At 40.4% G+C, this 20,836-nt stretch overlaps 1 protein-coding gene across 1 annotated transcript in view; it reads right to left on the reverse strand.

Annotated features, from left to right (window-relative positions):
• The window catches only part of kcnh8 (potassium voltage-gated channel, subfamily H (eag-related), member 8), a 63,469-nt gene that overhangs the window by 28,901 nt on the left and 13,732 nt on the right, over positions 1 to 20,836 (reverse strand). The window contains exons 2-7 of the mRNA XM_042506559.2: positions 17,630 to 17,863; positions 13,053 to 13,184; positions 8,602 to 8,729; positions 6,887 to 7,124; positions 6,582 to 6,739; positions 1,531 to 1,735 (exon numbers count right to left, since the gene is read on the reverse strand). Of these exons, the coding sequence (XP_042362493.2) occupies positions 1,531 to 1,735; positions 6,582 to 6,739; positions 6,887 to 7,124; positions 8,602 to 8,729; positions 13,053 to 13,184; positions 17,630 to 17,863 (1,095 nt within the window). The remainder of the gene's footprint in view (positions 1 to 1,530; positions 1,736 to 6,581; positions 6,740 to 6,886; positions 7,125 to 8,601; positions 8,730 to 13,052; positions 13,185 to 17,629; positions 17,864 to 20,836) is intronic.

Below are 20,836 nucleotides of genomic sequence, written 5' to 3' on the forward strand. Positions count from 1 at the left end.
TTTAGTGTAGAGCTTGACAAAGCTGGATAATGGCTCCCTGGGCTAGAAAAATGGAGATAAAATGAAAACACTTTGTCTGGTTTCACTATTGCACGTATATTTAAAAAAAAAAAAAAAAACAACAACACACAAACAATTACATGTGCATCAAGAATAAAAGTGCCTGTATGTCATGCTATGAGATCAATGCCATTTTGAAACCAATACACCTTAAAGCGTGCTGCTGGACTTATATCAAACTCCTGCCTTTTACGAAATCTCCCATTTGAAGCCTCAATTTGAAGCTGTTTCTCAGTGCCTTCCATACAAATCCAACATTATTATAGTTGATGCTTCATGGTCGTTATTCCTTTACATACCTATGCATTATGTATAATGCATGACACACAATACCAGACACACACTGCAGGTAACTTCATATGCCATTCAATTCTCACCATAGCAACAAAAAAGCCAATGTGGAAGTGTCAAAAAGTGTAGTTCCTCAAACTGCCACTTAAGGCTAGCGTCCAAAGCAAGTCAATCTGCATACACCCCCAAGTTAAAATGCCCAATTTTACAGCAGTTATTGTCTCCCTAGCTCATTTCCTTTCCTTTTCCATTTCCTTGTAACCATGGCTTAACCCCAGATCGAAATGCACGGTCGTTGCCATGGCTGTCACTATCTCAGTAGTTTTTTAGTTCATAAAAGTTAATTGTAACAATTTGGTTGCCTGAGAAAAGTCTTGTTTGGCTTTTGATTATACTAATAGACAGTTTTTGCTTTAAATACATTTTTTAAAATGATTTTAAGCCTGTTTAACAAAAATTTACATTAGTGTTTGCATTACCACAATTGACCATTACTGTATATGTACTATGCTAACCAAGCAAACAGATAGAGTCAGGGATAGCTCCACCCTCTTATCCAATTAATGATCACTTCTCATCAATTCTGGCTCCCAAAATCCAAGATGGCAATGGTCCAATTTTGAGGCTTCAAAAAGTGGCTCCACAAACCAATGGGTGATGGCTGTAAAGTCTCTGTGAAGTCCTTTATTTTTACACAGTCTATGTGTGTGATGCATGACACATGATGCAATATACATGCTGCTGTAGGTAGTATGTGTTAATCCTTTATTTGGACTCACACTTTTGTGAACAGACCTTCTCGTTTTATGCTCACTGAAGCTAACTCCCTTTTTAATCTGGATTAATTCTACAGATGGAGGCCGTGTAGTTGCATTCTGATCATACCAAAGTATTTTTATTTACTAAATCTGAATCTTCACAATGTTATTAGTATATGTGCCATGTTTGTGGTGAATCTACAGATTCAGTGGCATGCTAACTGACATGATATAAAGATATAACACAGGCCTGTGAAATTGCATACCTATATTTTATAGCGCGTGGCATTCCCCGGCAACACTTATCTAAGATCTAATAGCCCCTCCTTTCAGCTGGAAAGAATGATGTTGTACAATTCTCAGTCTAGTTTTTGAACATTAACATCGATGGTTGTGTGGGCATCTATGATCCTTTACTCACCGATATCCCAGTTGTAGGCGTTGGCTTCCATCTCCATCTTCCCGATAATGTACCAGATGCAGGCCATCCAGTGAGCCAGCAGGGCGAACATGGACATCAGCAGCGTCAGGACCACTGTGCTGTGCTGGGAGTAACGGTCCATCTTCTGGAGTAGCCGCAGCAAACGGAGGAGACGTACTGTTTTTAACAGGTGGACCACTGACACCTGGGAATAAAAAACAAGGATTTGAGGTGAATATATTGCTAGGACATTATTTTTAGCCCATTCACTATATATTAACACTGTATTGTTACCACCTCCTTCTTCACAAGAAGAGCCACTGAGGACAACATGTGTTTGACTTTTTGCTAAGCAGTGATCACCTTTTAAAACCACATAACCTCCTTTTTATTTCTTCAGATTTACTGGTGTTCTGCTGAGGGCAAAGTCAAAGAGACACACACAGATACAAAGAGAGTGGAACAGAAACTCTGAAGGTGAGGAGAAAGCTACAATATTACCCTAACCATCACAACTAAATGCCTAATGCCCCTACAATAACACAACCCTAAAACAAGTCTTATCCCTCAAACAGGCCTTGTGAGAAAAAGGAACAGGCCAAAATGTCTTCATTTTCCAATAATGTCCCTACTATGGTGGTTAAACAATTTTATTTAGTCCTTAATTTGAAGCAAGACAAAGTACACAAACACAGGCATGGAGAAAACACACACACACACACACACACACACACACACACACACACACACACACACACACACACACACACACACGCGCGCGCGCGCATGCACACTAATACACTGCCTGAAGCGACAAAAAGCTCTTCGCTATCCTTCATGTCCTCTCCAACATTAGCGGCTGCTCAAATGCTCTCAGATTCTATAATTAGAATTTGACAAATGCTTGTAAACACATTGACAACATGATCTATATGAAGATTCCCTGATGAAAGAGTCCTTGAATATAAAAGGACCAATTAGAGCAATCAGACACTGGCTCACAGGTGTGTTTGTTTTGCTTTTTACACTCCAATCCCCCACCATCACAATCCAATATTTCTCTATGACAGCCTCCTGCATTGTCTGTCTTTGCTCACTCGTCCATTCACTCTTCAATAAATTAAAGCACTTTTTTTCACACTTCCCTCTGTTGACTTACCAACATGTCCTGATCCCAACTGATCCCAGTAGCTTACCTGTTAGAGCAGGCACCCCGTGTACTAAGGCTATTTCTTTGCCACAGCAGCAGCAGGTTTGACTCCAAATTCAGCCCTTTGCTGCTTTTCATTCCCTCTTAAACAATTCATTTTTAAGTAAACTTCCTTATTTTCTGGCAACAAAAGCATTTGGCTGCGCTGTATGTATGCTACCGTGGCAAAAAGTGCCTATGTGTGTCGTGTCTGACACCTAGATCCATTAACAAAGTGGCGCTGTTAAACACACAATGTTCCCTCAAAGTTCCCTTGTGCATGTTTCCATGTGCTGTGGATGTGATGTGAATTTTATCCTCTGTGCACCTGCTCCTCAGGCAATCTCCACTAGCACTCTATCATTTGGGGCTTGCCATCGAGTATCCCCATTGGACACACACACACACACACACACACACACACAAGCTATTATTTACGAGGATATAGGACAGAGAGGATATTTGTAACCATTCTATGAGGATGTATATTGCATGTGTATGTGTACTCTGTGTGTGTGTGTGTGTGTGTGTGTGTGTGTGTGTGTGTGTGTGTGTGTGTGTGTGTGTGTGTAGGGGGTGTGGGGGTGGTGACTGAGAAAGTGGGACAGATATTCTACAGAAAACGTATATATAACCTAATAACTAAAACGATGTGAGACATATAAGCAACAGAGAAATTATAACAAAAGAGGAGAAAAAGAGCGTGTGTGTGTGTGTTTGTTTGTGTGAGCATGCGTGTGTGTGTGTGTGTGTGTGTGTGTGTGTGTGTGTGTGTATGTGTGTGAAACAGAATTACACAGATCATTTGGGTAAAACTAAGAGGAGGAGATGTGCACACAGTTATTATCAGAGCTGCTCCTGACTGTGTCTCCAGTATGTTTTATGGCAGTTTTTGCACCCTCTTGCAGTGAGATATAGAAAACTGGTGCAGCACGAGGGGTAATGAAGCCTCCTGCCGAGCCCTGGGGAGAAGCTCCATCTCTTCGCTGCCATCTATCACCACCCCGGCACCCCACCTATGGAGAGCGCAGGCTGCGCCACATCCCTAATCCTCCAGCAGCATGAACAGTAAGCAATGCAATGTACCCAACAACGTGTGCACACCTCCTGCCACTTTCTCCATCAACTTTTCCCCTCTACTACTTCCATTCACATTTGCATCTCCTCTGCTCATCAGGTGTGGAATTTACCTTTAACTTCTTGACTGACTTATTCTCCCTCTGCTTAAGGTTGTATTTGCATGAGTCTATAACTTTGAAGAAATGCTTATCTCCCCCCCTGCAGCCTCGCCTTTCGCCCTACAAGCCAATCACAATAGTGTGACTGACTAATCATGTTTATTTTAATTTATCTTATTGACACTGTTCTCCAATACCATCTAGGACTCCAGGCACAGGAAACTTACTGCTAGGTGCTTTAGCTATAACTGTAGCAGATAAATATTAATCACAAAAGACGTTATCACTACAGGAGTCTCAGGCTTGCATGTTTATCTTACTTCTGACCAATCTGTGCAGATGATTGTGCAGCAGCTCAGAGAAAAGGAAGAAACCTGGTGATAAGCTGAGGGGATGATCATGACAAATAGGTAAATATGATGAAAATAAAGAATATATCATAGCTATTGGGGGAAAAAAAGGGATAGGATCACCTTACAGTCTGTAAAAAAAATGCCAAAAAAAGAAGATACTAGAGGTATACAACGAAAGAAACAGAAACACGAACACCAGGGAGGGACAGTGCAGAGGCCCCTTGGCTCATTTTGGTGAAAGATGGCTTCTGTCCTCAAAGGGGACATCACTTGAAATGCTCTGTTCTCAGAGGGCACATTGCGCAGAACGCTCAGCAATTAACGGCCACTCCCGCTCTGCCCGGCGGCGGCAGGGGAACTTATGGACCAGTAGCCCTACACCAAATTCCAACCTACTGGGAGTGCATGGTATTTCCATTAATAGAGTCTGGAACCAAACAAGTACCTTCGCCTGGAGCAGCCTGTCACTGTGCCCACCACATCCACTCACACTTTCTTTCACAGCACTGCTCCTCCTCCTTCTCTCCTCTCAGTCTTACCACACCTCTTTTTCTTTTATTTAACTTACAATAAATAGTTCCTCCTTTTTATTGTTTTTTTTATTACTAGTGTGATTTCTGTTGTTTTATCTATATGAGGATAACCTGCATATTTCATACAAAACTGTAACTTTAAAGGGGTAGTTCCCCTACAATTTCAAAATCCATATTTTTCCTCTTACCTGCAGTGCTTTTTTATCAATTTCAATTATTTTGGTGTGAACTGTTAAAGATATTGGCCATAGAGATGTCTGCCTTTTCCAGTATAATGAAACTAGGTGTCTTGGCTTGGCTTGTAGTGCTCAAAGCACTAAAAAATACATTTGAAAAACTCAACCTCTCTTTCCAGAGATTATGACCCAGTTATTCAAGATAATACACAGACCTTGCTGTGAGTAGTTATATGTACAAACTATATTCTCTCTACCGAACTACACCCACCAACCATATCACCACGCAGAAAGTGTGCATCTACTGCTAGCTCAATTAGCTCTGCTAAGATAGTTATTGTTACAGCTCAGCTGAGAAAGACTCCATTTATGTTTACATCTCCTGCCTCTCATCCACAGCTCTTTCCACCACCTTGTATGTAGATCGTCCATGTCATTATTGAAGGCTCAGAGCAACAGATGTAGCTTAAAGAGCATAAAAAAGAGTATGGGCAATCAGAGGTGGATGTGTCCAACAAACACCAGACTTTGAACCAGGAGACCGGTGTTCAACACCAACAAACAACATCATTTGTGGTGTTTGTGCCACTTAAAGCCAGAGATTTTTTTTACCAACATCTGCAATCTTTTCCTAACCACAACAAAGTGGTTTTGTTGCCTAAACCTAACCACAATTGCTTTTTTACCATCACATTTGTGCCGCTCAAAGCCAGATGGCTTTTTACAACATACACAATGTTTTCCTGACAATGACCAAGACCTTCTGCACCAAGATATGACACAACAGGTTGCCCTAGGCATAATTTTAGTAACAGCAGGGCATTTGCCCAAGTGGCAAAATGGTAGCAAAATGTGACGATGGGGATCATGCTGAACTTTGATGGCATGCAACTGTATGAGTTCCAATTGTGGACCTTTTGACAGTGGTTGAGTGAGAGAAAACAGCATATCTCACTCTAAATTAGAAGGCAGAAAAAAAGCTTTCATTTACAACCAATCAAAAACCTCCCTATAGTTTAGTGCTTCTAGTGGTTTACACTATTCAGCTATGGACAAGCAAGGAATATCCAACGTAATTGCTCCAGACCTCCATTTCATAAGGGGCAGCATGTATTTGTCTCAACCAGAGCAGAAAAGGGGTTAAATGATACAGGTTTGATTGTTTTCTCCGCCTTTGTACAGTATGTGGAATCAATACGCAGAATAAAAGCGGGGCAAGACACAATCCATGCAATCTATACTTATGAAAGGTCAAATGTGCTGGAGGTGTTGTACTTTCTAATGCACCACTGTGTTGACAGGATTAGGGGTCTCGGGGTCTCTGTTGTTGGGCTGTCCATCATGAGATTTGGAGTTTTACAATATTTAAAGTCATGTTCAGTGATCTTGTACCTAGATTCCTTTTTTTTTTTTTTTTTAATAGTTTTTCCCTTTATTTTTTAAAACATCTTTTCAGGTAATTGTATTGAACATAAAGCATTGCTTGGGTCTAACTATTTGATTATGAAATGCTGTATTCTGAATCAAAGAGTAATACATCTGCAATGTGAATGTAAAGTAGCTGATTGATTATGTTCTATATTAAACCCTGGGGGTTAAGCAACACGCCAATGGTTACTCACCACACTGACTTTGAAGGCATAGAGCAGGTCAAAGGGCAACGCAGCCACCAAGTCGATGATGAACCACGTGGTCAGGTAGTGGATGCAGATCTGTCGGGCATCAAAGATCACCTGGCCCGATTTGCTGACATAACTTGTGCGAAAATTAAAAACAATGTCTGGCAGGAAAGACAAATAAATAGAGTTGAGGAGTGGTTTATTGTAAATGCTGGTTATTACGACAGGATATCTGTATTGACTTACCGTATATTAGATGAACAGTTTATAAACACTGTAATTCTAAGTTCTGCAATTCTGCAACTAACCTATAATGAACAGTATCTCCACTGCGATGTCGCTGACAGTTGTGCTGCGGGTCAGGTCATCATCATCACCAATGAAGCACACATTGTACGGCACTGTCACAGCAACGTAAAATGTGGCAAGTAGAATCAGCCAATCCCAACCAGCTTTGAACGTGCTGTAGTGAAGAAGGATGAATTTGGACTTCTTGGCATCTGCTACCTTGTACTCTGGCAGAGCAGGCAGATCCCCAAACACATTCTGAACAGGATGGAAAAAAAAACAAATACAGGAGTGATAAAGTAGCAATGACTTACTTTGTTTAGGTCAAGCTAAAAAAATGTTACCTTATAAAAGCCTTTCCAGGTTGATGGTCAAACGAAATCTTAACTAATACACTGTTATTATGCAAAGAGTACAATTCTGTAACTGTCAGTGTACCAGCTAAACAACTGCTAACTGCACTTTGATTGGTTTGCTAAACTTGCAGTTGAGTTGTGATTAACTGCAGTTGAAAGACATGCAGTAAAATCAGGCAAATTTAACTGCAATTCGACTTAGCTAACTAACTAACTAGCTAACTAGCTAACCATCTAACTAACTAACTGGTGGAATAAATTACAAAAGACTAATAAATAATACATACAAATAACCTTGTGGGGCCCAGCTAAACAGCCAGATATTTCGCTAAGTATACACACCAAAAAACAACTAAAGGAGAATGACTTTTCCCATTTGTCAGATGGACTCTTAATAAATGAATGTTGATGTTGCAGCGTCTGCTTGAAGTGTATATAGGCTAATTGCTAATGAGTAAGTTACCAAAATGATATTTTGTTTTTAAGATTTGTTGTGCTGCCCCCAAGTGGCCAAAAATAAACAGCTAGCTAGACTAATTATATGTTGAAATCATAACCAACATTTTTTAGACATTTGTGCTGTATCCTACTGTAATATCTTCTAACTACATCATATGCAATTTAATTCATGCTACAAATGATCAAACCTGTGATAAAGACAGATCTGTATTAGTGTTCCCCAACTCAATATCCTTTTTCAAAGAGTTTTATAATAGAACAAATTATTTCATTTGCATTTCTGTTCTCAGTAATGTCCTTCTCGAGTTCAAATGTTCAATGTACCTTTCCTTGAGTCAACATGTTGAAATCACCCAACTACAGCTTATAGCCTGCTGATGTTAGACTCCTTGGAACCTTCAATTTACACGCAAGACAGTTTTCTTGATTTTAGACGCTGACAACAACGCAGTGGCTGAACTGATTTTTCCCATTCCAATTGCATTCGAAACGTCTATCTCCCTTGATGCAAATGCAATTTGAATTGCAAAGACAGCCCTAACCAATTTCTGACGCTTTTAGTATATATCAAATGACATATAAATACTTGTAAATCTTTTAAATCACAGGAGAGATGTAAAGTGTGTCTAATGTCTTATATTAGGTGCATAAGAAACTGGGGAACCTAGGGCATTGTAAATCTAAGGATGACCCTTTAACGATTACAAGACTGTATGCATCAAACAGCTTTTGTTTACTGGACAGCACCTCTCTCAACCAAGACACAATATTTCTCCTCAGCTCCCTGCCCCCTCACTGGGTTGATTGCGCTTCAATAACAGCACTGATCTACTCATTTCCTACAGTATATAACACTCTACCAATGCCCACTTCTAAACGATCCTTCAACATGTTACATCCTGCCCTGTTGTTTGAAGTACCTTGTTGAGTTTAATCTTGCTCTTCTCTCTGCTGTGGAGGTGACCAGAGATGTGGTAGAGCACTGTGCTGCTCCGCAGACGAGTTGAGCTGAATGGAGAGCCTGTTTTCACCCTGCCGCGCCGTCGCTCTGTAAACACACACACACACACACTCGAATTAGTACACATCCCCCTACAATACTTTACCCCCCTGTGTTAACTCCTGATGACTGAATCAGTCATTATGCTTGATGAAATACATAATATTCCATCCTGAATAAGAGAACATGAATATGCAACAGAAAGAATATGTCATTTCAGAGAAAATTGCACAATTTCTGTCATAATGTTTTTGGAAATGTCAAAGAACATGCGTTACCTGTTGTGATTCACATTATTCAGCCATAAATATTGGTTGATGATGTCTTATTGTGTAAACACTATCTCCAGATAAACAGTGCAATTTTCAGCTTTGGAAAGTTGCGACTGGGCCAGAGAGGCTGTGGTAGATTCTCTATGGTTTGTGTGTGTGTGCTTCTTCCAAGTGTATTGTAGTAGATAAAGTAGATAGTGTAGGAGTGAAGTGTTCAGACCAAGGGGATGGGTAATGGGAGAAGACACTTTATTGCTGCTGGGTACTGAGTCCCATTCTCACTGCTGTGAACCCACAGGAAAGGACTAAGGCCAGATTGGCTTGAGGGGGGTTTAACGGCAATAACAAAGCTGGAGAATGGAAGTGATAACTGCTTTTGAGTGTCCTTTGGAAAGTTTGTGTGTTCTGTATTGTGTGTGCGTGGGCCACAGACGTGGCGAACAGACAGGGCCCATCCATAACGCGGTGCAGCCTTGGGGGACGCGACACGGCAGGAGCACAGGGACAGAGACATGCTTATTTTTAGATCCAATGAATTTCCCTCTGAATTTATAGCCTTTCTTGTGGGGGTAGAAGGGGAATTTAAGTGGGGAGGGGTGAGTGCTGTGTATAAGGGGGGAGGATGAAGGCATATGGGGCAGATAGGGGAGGTGGGAAGGTTGAAGAGTTGCAAAGTTGAAGGACAGAAAAAGGGGAAAGTAGAGAAGGTGAGGAGAGGAGAGGGGTTGAAAAGAGAGGAGACTGTTGACGCTGGAGACTGGGTTTCCCACTTTTGCACACACGTCCAAACAGAGAGCTAACTGGGTCATACCTGAGATGTCCGTCCTTAAAAGGCTTCCCCCAGCATGGATGGAAATGCCCCATTGACAGTGGCCCTCCTAAATACTTTTCATATGGCCAGATGGGGCCACTGAAAATCTTGAGGTGGCAGCAAAACCAAAAGCCATAACTACATTTCAGGAATTTGCTGGTGCTGATGAAGCATATAGGATGGTTCAAAACTGTCAATATGAAAGTTAAAGGGATATTTTGCTGATTTTTCAACCAGCTTTGAATCAAAACAATGTGGGTAGTATGTATAAATGAACTGTGGTAAACTTCCTTCCATCTAACTAGTCCTTAGTTATCCCCTCTTCCCCCATGGCGATACTCTGCCAAGTCGCATATTTTATGTCAATTGAAGGAGTTTCGCTGGCTCTCGGGCTGTTGCTTTAACTACATTTTTGCACGGACAAAGACTATACAGCTGATCAGAGATTTACCCCTTTCTCTCTCAAACTCAGACCGAAATCCGATCAGAGGGTTAAACTCGGCAGTGCTGATCGAATATTAATCAATATTTTGTTACTGCACTGTCTATTTATCTCCTAAAATGTATCTAGAAACATATTTATATGCCCTATTTAGCTTTAATAGTGAAAGACTGTGAACATGAAGTGGGCTCCATACTGTTTCCTGCACAGTGAAAACAGAGGCCAAAAAAACAGAGATCAAACTGTAAAACTAAGCAGCGCTGACCAAATATAAACCAAGATTCTGTTACTAAGTTGCATATATTTCATCTCTTTTCAGAAACATGTTTATCTTACTGTTTAACTGTAATATGAGATTGCAAGCTGCCATTGTATCAGTCATACCAGTCCACATTACATCACCCACCAGCAGGAGCGCCTGGTAAGGCGGGATGCATTGTGGTAGCTGTAGTTTTTCTACCTCTTGCGCAAAAGTGTCCTCGTCTTGGTCATGTGGCACGAATTTCAAATGTTTTTGCTATTTTGTTAAGGGGTTACATACTGATACACTTTGGATTTGGACAGTTAATATTACTACTTATCTGAAGTGAAGTGCATTATACTAATACCAGCACAATTGACTTTCTGAGCTCTGAAACAATCCTGATTACTTGGAACAAGCCTTCTCAAGTTAGGGGAGACTCATGGGTATCCAAACCCATTCTAATTCAGATATCTTGAGGTGAGAGTTCAAGCGACCCATGTGAAAATGGCCATGCCAGTATTTTCCTCACAAAATCTTGCCTCACTTTTTAGTGTTTTTTAGCCCCCTTCCCAGTAAGCTATGCCACCATGGTTGATACCAATGATTGCCAAAGGCTGTCTACTTTCACATGATACCGCTGTCACAGCCTCTTGAAGACAGTTTTATCAGCCTCCAGCTATTTGGAGGAGGCAGTAAGGAGGCATGCAATTGATGTCATTATGTCTGCATACCTCCAGGTTGTTAATATTTCTCTTACTAAGCACCTTTAAAGATTTTACTTAAAGATTTCAATGACAAGATTCTTGTCTACACACTTTGTAACTTTGGTGTTATACAAGCCAAGTTTACTTATTTAGTCACTAACTCTTCTGCACTGGCTTAAACCAACAAAAACAAAAGTACCCTTTCTACAACTCCACTGAGAATGGCATGAAAATGCAAATGTTTTGTGAGATTCACAGGCATATTCTCATTTAAACAAGCTTGTCTGACGCAAACCCATTATAGTAAGGCGTTCGTCTCTGTCTGAAGGCGTGCTGCATCAGCCTCTTTCCTTTTCTATGAAAAGCATTTCATTATGTGAGCAAAAATAACTTTGCTTTCTGCTTCCTGTTCTCCCTTATTTACAGTAATGAGAGTAATTAGGCAAATCCAGGGGAGGCAGGCCTGAGATGAGACAAGTCAGGTTTGCTGACTTCACAGACACACACACACAAAACACACACACTGACCTTCTGTTTTGCTTTGTGGGTGGATTTTGGCTTTAGTTTAGCTGTTGCCCTTAAGGTAAACCTTTGACGAAATTGATTTTAGGGGGAAGAATTTGCAACTTTGCTTCCTTTACTTCTTTGTATTTACATTGATGAGTATAATTAAAATATTGAGCGGGGAAAACGTGAGGTGAAGTTCTAATAAAGGCATCTGAGATCTAAGTGTATCATTGCCAATGTTGTAACTTTCCATCGTTCATGAGGTCTCCTAACAAGATGACAAAATACACAACTATAATCACAAATATGCACCTGAAAAGCATGAAGTTGTCTTCAATTTAGCTATTTTGGTTTATCATGCCATTAATTTTGAACAACCCAATGTTGTAAGAATTATGCTGATATACTAATGGTACTCCTTTCCAATGGAAAACATATTTTAAAAGGCATTTAATGTCCCCCGAATTACATTATCATCATCATGAGGAAATTATTTTAATAAACAGATTTGAAAATGCTCACAATTACACATTTTCTACAAAATTAGCTCTTTCAAGAAAATATCCACTTGTACATATCAACTTAAGCATGATTGTTTTTGGGGTCATGTTGAGGCATTCAGAGCACTTTGGTTTAAGTTGGGAAAGGTTGTGGTCTTCCTGAGACATATTTTCTTAATAAAAAATACAATTAACTAGTGGGTTTTTTTTGTTTGTTTGTTTCTTCTTTTATGAAACCCAAGTCATGCCACTATAGTGTAGTTTGTTTAAAGCCTAACATTAACTTTTTACTTGTGGCAATTGCATTTACACTTCAAAAGTGGTGTTAATCTGTGAAGATTGTCTTGCTGAACACAACATGTAAGAATCTTAAACTTTTGTTTGTCACAAGGCTTATTTTCTGCAATAATCCAAAATCCAACGGAAAAATCCTATTAGCATTTTTTGTCAAGGGAATAAGGTAATACTAACGTTTGTGTTGGCCAACAGGAAAAAAAAATGTTTTCCTTGCAGCCATCTATAAAAATTTAATTCTAATGAGATGAAAATAAAAAAAAAAAACTTAAAACAATAATGACTTGATTGCATAGTGATCATACAACCCTTTTGTTGGAGAAATTCACTTTCAACACATGACAATCAAACTTTGTGTTACAAATACAATGGACACTTAGGATTGGTTTTCTATATATAAGCAAGCACTTCACTGACAATCTGGTCTAATGGATAATGTTACACCCCTGCTGCCCAGTGACAGTTAATGATAGCCTTAACATGACCAAAATCCACATGCTAAACAAACAGTAAAAATTTTAGAGCTTTTTATGAGTTGACACTTTTCTATGTGATCCATCAGAAGCCATTAAATAACTACACGCCTCCTATACTGACCTTCTTTCTTATCCTCTTGGATGGCTTTGGCTTTAGTGTCGGTGATGTCCTTAAATGAAGCCAGAAAGAGCACCACGTCTCCCTTCTCATTCTTAATTGGCACAATGTCCAGCAGGCACCAGAACAGCACAGCTGAAAGACAGAAACACTCTTATGATCACTTTTATACACCACCTCTGATTATACTCAGAATGGATATGCTGTGTGTCGGTGCGTGTGTGTGTGTGTGTGTATAGAGCAACAGTTCCACAGATCCCCAGACTTATTAGTAAGCCTATCTGCAGTTAGAAGTCCCTGGGGAGAAGCAGAGCCTTTAAATAGAGCAAGTTGCTGTTCCCTAGGCGCAGCAAGAGATGAACCCATCTCTGAGGTCCCATCTCCCGCTAAATGGATTGCTTTTCAGAGGAACTGCTGGTCAGCATGTGTGTTTCTGCACCAGCGTTTGTGCGCTTATGCTCATTACTGTGTCACTTTTTTCAGTTTGACTCATCCAAAAGATGTGAGCAAAAATTGATTATATTTTGATTTAAAAAATAATTCTCATAATAATTCTCATTACCATATCACATATTTTTTAATTAGCCTTAAATTGATCATTTCACTGTTACTCTCACTCAACTTGTGCAGTGTTGTCCAAGTCTTACTTATCCAGTCATCCGCTCAGTACTTCCCAAACACATCCCTTTCCACTAAAATCTTACTGTTGAAAACACAACACAGCCTTACACGAGACTGTTTATGCAGCAGTATTACAGTTTTAGTGGAAATGCAAGTGTTTGGGAAGTACTAAGCTTTCAACTGGATAAATGAGGCTAGAATGAGACTGCCTAACTTGTGCATGAGTTTGTAAACTAGTGTTTTGATATAATTTTGCTATTGTTAAATGCAAATCCCCATACGTTCATTCATCAAGAATTTTCTCAGATTTTGGATTCTTTGGTCACCGTAAACGCATGCCAAAAAAATCCCAAAGTCTTCTTCCCAAATTCAACATAACAAGTGGTGAAGAATTCCTCAGTGTATAAATTGTCTGGACAAGCTTTTTAACATGGTGCTGGCTGAACTGGCACCAGGCAGCACATGGTGTTAAACTGTGCTACGCAATGGCAACAACGCTGACAGAGGTAACAGTGTTAACCAGCAGAGAACTGAGGAATGGGTCGTATGCTTCTGTAACAATCCCGTCCAGATATCAGCAGTAACTGCTGTACAAAGTGGCAGCGAAGAGATGGCCAGTGGGATACACACATGCAACACACTGTGACACACAAACTGTCAGATTAAAACACACACAGTTAGCCTGATTTCATTTCCTGTTTATGGTGCTGTTACACCATTATATCTTTACAAGGCAAATAGGTTGCTAATACAGCACCGGTAAGCTGAATACTGGCATATTACACTACCATCCAAGTTTACAGTACAGAGCTGAGCCTAACAAGCTGCTGTAAGTCTGAGATGTTGTAAAAGGGCCACGGTACAGAGGATACATCTTTTCAATCTGGGTAACAACATGTCCCATCCCCTGGCATCAACTTTGAATTTCTTTGAGGAAGTTCACATGAGGAGAGCAAAATTATGTTGAGCATGAGAGTGTCTCAAGGGTTGTGTTTTTAATGTTAATTAATTAATCACATCAAATTCAGTCTAATCCACATCATGCTGTGGCATACACGTGACCGTGTCAGTAGTTTTACTGGTAGTCTTATTAGACGTAGAAGCATTTTTCATGTTTTCTCTTTCATTGTTTGATTACAGAATTTCTTTTTTCATAGTCACCTAATAGCTTGTCGTCTTGTCACCTTTAATCTCAAATACTTGTTCTGTAGCACACAGACTTTGTCAAGAAGAACGTCTTGTAAGCAGCGGTCACGGTCTACCTTTTAATTCTTTTCTTTTTATAGACTAGAAAGGAATCACTGATTAAAAGGGATTTCCCATGGAGTTCCCTCCCATCACTCCCACTCACTAAATCTTCCTTGCCCAGTGATGACTCAATCACACTGTTTTTGTCTTTGTGTGTGTATGTGTGAATATCTGCATGCCTGCATGAAAAGGCAGCACTATCAAGCACACAGCGAGAGAAAGAGCGTTCCTGATTGCAAGCACGCAGCTTCCTCTTTTCTCAGGCTGACAGACGGAGGACAAACCGAGTCAATCAGCTACGTTTACTTTCAGGACTCCGCTGTGACAGACGGAAAGAGGGGGATGAGACAACATCAAAAGGCAGAGGCAGGGAAAGAAAAAAGAACATGATAAGCATCAGCGACAGATAGACAGACAAACTGGCACAAACGGTACAACATGGAAAGGGTACAAGAGGTGGAAAGGAAGAGAGAGGGAGATGAAAGGTAACAAAATGAAAGAGAAAAGTAAAAGAGAACAGAAGGGAAAAGATCTGGATCTGGGGGGCAGAAAAGACAACAAAGCAAAAGACAGGGTGGTGTAGACAGTCACATCTGTGGTGGTATTAACAGAACTGATTCTTTGCAAACTGCACTGCGTCAGCTACTAAATTTGCTTTATAAATCACAGAAAAATCATAGGGAAGTGGCACATGACACACATGCCACATACCAAAATACCTGCATGTGTCATTTTTACAGCATCATGGACAATCCTTACTGGTGTTCACAAAGTAATCTCACCATGGGCTCCCTTTATTAAGTGTTTTGGAGCATTTGATAGCACAACACAGTATTCCTCCATGGATAGAGGTGCGCTAGGCTGACAGGTCTAGTATTCTGCCCAACATGGTGTCTGACCTACTCGTCATATACTGTTGCTTTGACAGAGGCTCTGGGCGTTACTAACATGACACCGGGGGCAGCCCGTTGCATTGTATCTTGACACAAAAGGGTTCTGTGGTAAGACAGGGTTGGCATAGGTTTGAGTCACAAAACTACTTGGTTATGGTTAGGAAAAGATCGTGAATGATGTTACAGCATATGAGGTGACTCACAACTTTTGAGACACACTCTTACATTGCCACATTTCATTAATCACAAATTTGATGTGCAACCACTTATCTGTGTCTGAAACTGAAAATGTTGTTTCCATTTTTCTTAGCAGTATAAAGGTATATGATGCATTTTTTTCTTAAAAAACTGTATAGACTCATACAAAAGTCAACCTTCACAATCATTATGACCCACTGGAAGTGTCTGGCGGTGTACTTATTTGCAGAGACCCTGCTGCCAATAGCTTCATATTGTCTTTCTTGTTTTGCTGTGTTCGGGTCATTTATGGGCTGCAACTTTTGTGCAGTGGTGTGTAGCCCTTAGCCAATAACAGTGCACAGTTGAGGTCAGGACTTTATGATAAAAAGTAGCCATGAGGTAGTAGATGCAAAAACACCAAGTGGACAAAGTTTGGATGGAGAAGTATGTGGATGGCAAGTGAGGCAGAGTTGGTCTGTTTTTCACTGGACTGGTGGTTAGTTCAGTTAGCTTACCAAAGTATATCTGTAATAACCAAAATAAAATGCCCTGGAAATATAGAGTAGCTTGCAGTGTATGTACAAGCACTGAAGGAAGGAGGGGCCAAGTCTGAATATTGTGTTTAAAAACAGAGACAGTTCCTTCATGGTATCCCTTTAAATATTTCTTGTCCACATCAAGAACCAACAAGCTCCAGAACAGCTCCTAAATGGACCTAAAAGGGAGACTATTTCATCAACATGTTTCTAAAGTCAGGAATGAGCTTTTAATCTCTCAGTCCTCGCAGTTGTGTTTTCTCTGCAGAAATGAGAGCGCGTGCAGTGCCGACACTGTATAACAAATAACTGATTTCTCCTGATTTGAGACAGAGAAATCCCCCACCAAACACAAATGCAGCCAGCTTCATTAAAAAAAAAAGAAAAAAAGAAAAAGTTGTGTAGATTCACAAAGCTGAATCCACTGCAAGAACATAAAGTGAAGAAAACCACAATAGCCATGCAAGGGCACATGGCACCATCCCACATCACAGCATGCATGTATCCACTGATGCCTAGATGTGCTCATTATTTTCGACTCCATTTTGTTCGCTGGCCAGCTGGCTAATCAGTGAGGCACACACCAAACCATACCACACCACGGCTAGCTACTGGGCTCAGTGTAATCGAAGGAGACAGGGTTAAAGAGTCAATAGCTGACAGCTATGAAAGTTTAATGCAGCTGAGCGTTAAATAATAACTGCAGGACTTATGTGACTGATTGCTTGGTTTAATCACCTTTTAATGAGAATGGGCCAATAAAAAAAAGTTACACTTCCATTAATCCAGCCATTTCTTCATCTATCCATGGGTCCATCTGTGCCAATTTAAATGTGGCTTCTTCAGAAATAGCCACAGAGATCTGCCATCCATTTATGGAAATGCACAGGCAAAGTCCAGCATGGTAATCACTCTGTCTGTGCACTCTCTAATGGCTTTCTGTGCTTGTCTTCTTGCCTTGGGTCCTACAGTTAATTGGTTAATGGTAAAGGAAGGCACAGAGTCTGTGTTTTATGGTAAAGTGACTTGGTGTGAGCGCAAAAGAGCTGCAAAATGATAAATGAAAGGAACAAACAATTAAACCAACATCTCAACTGCTTACCTGTCTTTTTGTAGAACATGATCTCATCTTTAAACTCCTTTCGCTCCTCCAGGGCGTCATCAATGCTGAGGATGATGCCTTCACTGGTCTCTGGCCCATACAGGAACTTACAGGCACAGCTCTTCTGCATGACCTCGGCTCGGGAGAAGCCCGTAAGCTCGCAGAAGCCATCGGAGCAGTAGACGATGGGAAAGCCCTTCGACACCTGTGCATTAGCCAGGATGAAGTTGCTGTCTGCAGGAGAAAAGGGACGAAGAGGCAAGGTGAGAGGCAGACAAAGAGCTGAGGTAATTACATTATCTAGAGGTTGTGGGGAGTTATGGAAACATTATTTTATTTTTCCTGCCTATCCAGCCTTCGACAAACTCACGGATGTCTTGTGTCCCTGAGTTGAAAGAAATAATGAGCAGCAAGTTTAGCCCAGCTTACCTCAATTCCCAGCTTCTCTCAAAAGGATGGAAATGCACTATTAAACTTCCCTGTTTAACATAACTTCACACTGATTTCTGTGGCATAAAAAAAATTATATCTAATGTGTATTTTTAACTCTAGGCAAGACAGGAAAATAGTAAAACTCCCCACAGACTATAGTTTTAAACTATTCATTATTTGTGTTCCTTCAAGAATCCCTAGAGGCCCAAATAATAATCCCTAAACAACCACAGACCCATAAGACTGAAAATATCTGGCAAAGCAAAGTATAAATACGCTATCATTTATTAACACTGGTAATAATAACTAACATTACAAAGAAAAGTTGTGTTCAATTAAGCATAAAACCTGCGATAATTTTGTTTGGTCACTTGGGAGCAGGACAGCAAGCTGTAAAAACAACACTGACATATATCATCTGAGCTGAACATTTTAGGTAATAGCAACATAAAAATTTACATGGACTCATGTTTCTGGTCATTCGACAAATGTAGGTGCTCTCACACACAAAAGTTAGTCAGTCGTTTGTCAATGTCAGGCCATCTGTGACTATCTGTCGCCCTAGTTTTTGCGGTGCGTCCCGCACCGTTGGCACTTTTTTGGCTGATTCAGAATGCTGAGTCAGTGTCGCAGACAGTGGAGCCCATCAGTAAATTAACTCCCTCTGATTGGCAGTTCAACTCAGAGCACGAGAAGAGAAACTTAAGTAAGAGAAGCAAGAGGGCATGAGATCTAAACAAACATGTTATATTCATCAAGATAATTTTGTTGCCATTGAGCTCTTTCGCATAAATGTACCATATTTTTTTGTGTTGATGTCCACCAGGACACAGTAAATATTCTCTATTCCTTCAACACCGGTTTGTGTTGTTAATGTGCCAACTGGCTAACTGGCGTCTTGCATCCGTCCTGTCAGTCATCCAGTTTTCCTTTTTGAAGAATGAATACAGACTACTGTTGTCTGCTGGTATTGTGAGTTATGTCCTCTCATATCAGTGCAGAATGTACGTACTAGTTGGCCAGTGGCTGCAGTCTTTGCGGTGGGTTCAGGTGCAACTTTTTGGTCTACACACATGCGGCATGAGGTGACACAACAGCCACAAGTGTTGCCACAAGTTATTTTATGTTGGTTTTATGTGTCTAACTTTAAATCCAATATTCTCTCTCTTTTAACTCTGATTTGGTCTCAACCAACTCTTGAGGAAAATATCTGGCTCTCTAGCTAAATGCTACATACTCACTTACTTTGTCTGACTTCAGTGGTGCTCGGCAGGTCATGCTCAGTGGGTGTATCAGAGCTTTTTGCTGGAAACAGCTGCCTGCTATGACTGAAAATGGAGTTGATAAGAATGGTGAGTGAATCAAACTGTAAATCTGTGGGCCATTAAACCAAAAAAGTAAGCTGAAAGATGCTAAAATGCTAGATGGTAGAACAGAGAGGGGTGGTAATTCCCTTTGTGTTGGGCCGTATAAGAGACACCTTTCACTTTACACACGGTCACTTGATCCATTGTTATTATAAATATTGATAAGAGCTCATCTAGGACGTACCGCCAACACTGGCCATTGCTTTAACCTTTTGCCTCCCACCAACCACTTTCAAAACTCAGATAATAAAAATGGAAGCATATTCAACTGGTCAGGGGGTGCCTCTCTGGCTGTTTCACTGAAACACTCTCACTGATCACTGAGGCTAAAATGTGACTTTTCAACACAGGCTGATGGGATCCTCAGCTGAGGAAGATGAAGGCTTATGTGGGCTGCAACATGAAGGTCATTTACCTCAATAAATGACTGATTTATTTGCAAACTGAAGAGCAATGCAATCATACTCTTGAAACTCATTCCCTTGTGTCAAGAAACTGACCCTGAATTGATAATACTTTTAGTGAGAGGTGAAGTAAAGCGAGATTACGTGCCAAGGAGAAATTTGGGTAAAGAAAAGAGTGAGCATGAGTGGAGAATCAATGGGGAGTGTGCTGGAGTGATGACAGTGAAAACAGAATCACAAGTCGATCACAGTTAATTAGACTATTTGTGTCTAACTCTAATACACAGATGAGGTGGACCAGCTGTTCCTACCTGGATCCATCTATTACAGCACACAAACGCACCCACCCATCCACACAAACAAACACCCACGGAGCGCAGAACGATGCTGAGCTGGGCTGATAGACAGCTAATGGTTACAGTACAATGCCCATCATACAAGACAGCGGACTATTATGGTTTGGCAGATTCTATATTGTGTGGAAATGTGTTGCATAAAAAAATTCAAGTCTCAAACCACACACACATACTTAAATAATGAAATTCTACAGCATACATTTGGAAACATCAGTACAATCACAGTCAATGAATAAGTCACACACACATTAAGCCACTCATATATAGAAACACACAAAGTAATGCGAGCTTGTTTATAATCATTGCTTGAGACATCCTGCAAAGTGACTTGTTTCAATTACATTTCATTACAGAAATCAATTTTCTGCATCAATAATTCCTTTTTCCACCAGCCCTGATGTTTAATCGTTTTATGTTGTACGTCAGGCTTTGTTGAAGGAAACTACCTGAGATTTGAACAGGGAATACAACGGCAGAGAACAAAACCCTTGTAGGCGTCCCTCCAGAGGAATGAGCAATATGTTCCCCTTTATAATCCCAATCAGAGATCAACAATTGCTTCTGCACGCTTGCCAGTGCTTGCTAAGAATTGGAATGTGGGACTGGAGAAATTACCCTGAGATTATGTAACAGAGAATAAAGGATGAT

Source organism: Plectropomus leopardus, chromosome 17, assembly GCF_026936395.1.
Source record: "Plectropomus leopardus strain MGB_pleo_1.0 chromosome 17, ASM2693639v1, whole genome shotgun sequence".
Taxonomy (NCBI): Eukaryota; Metazoa; Chordata; class Actinopteri; order Perciformes; family Serranidae; genus Plectropomus; species Plectropomus leopardus.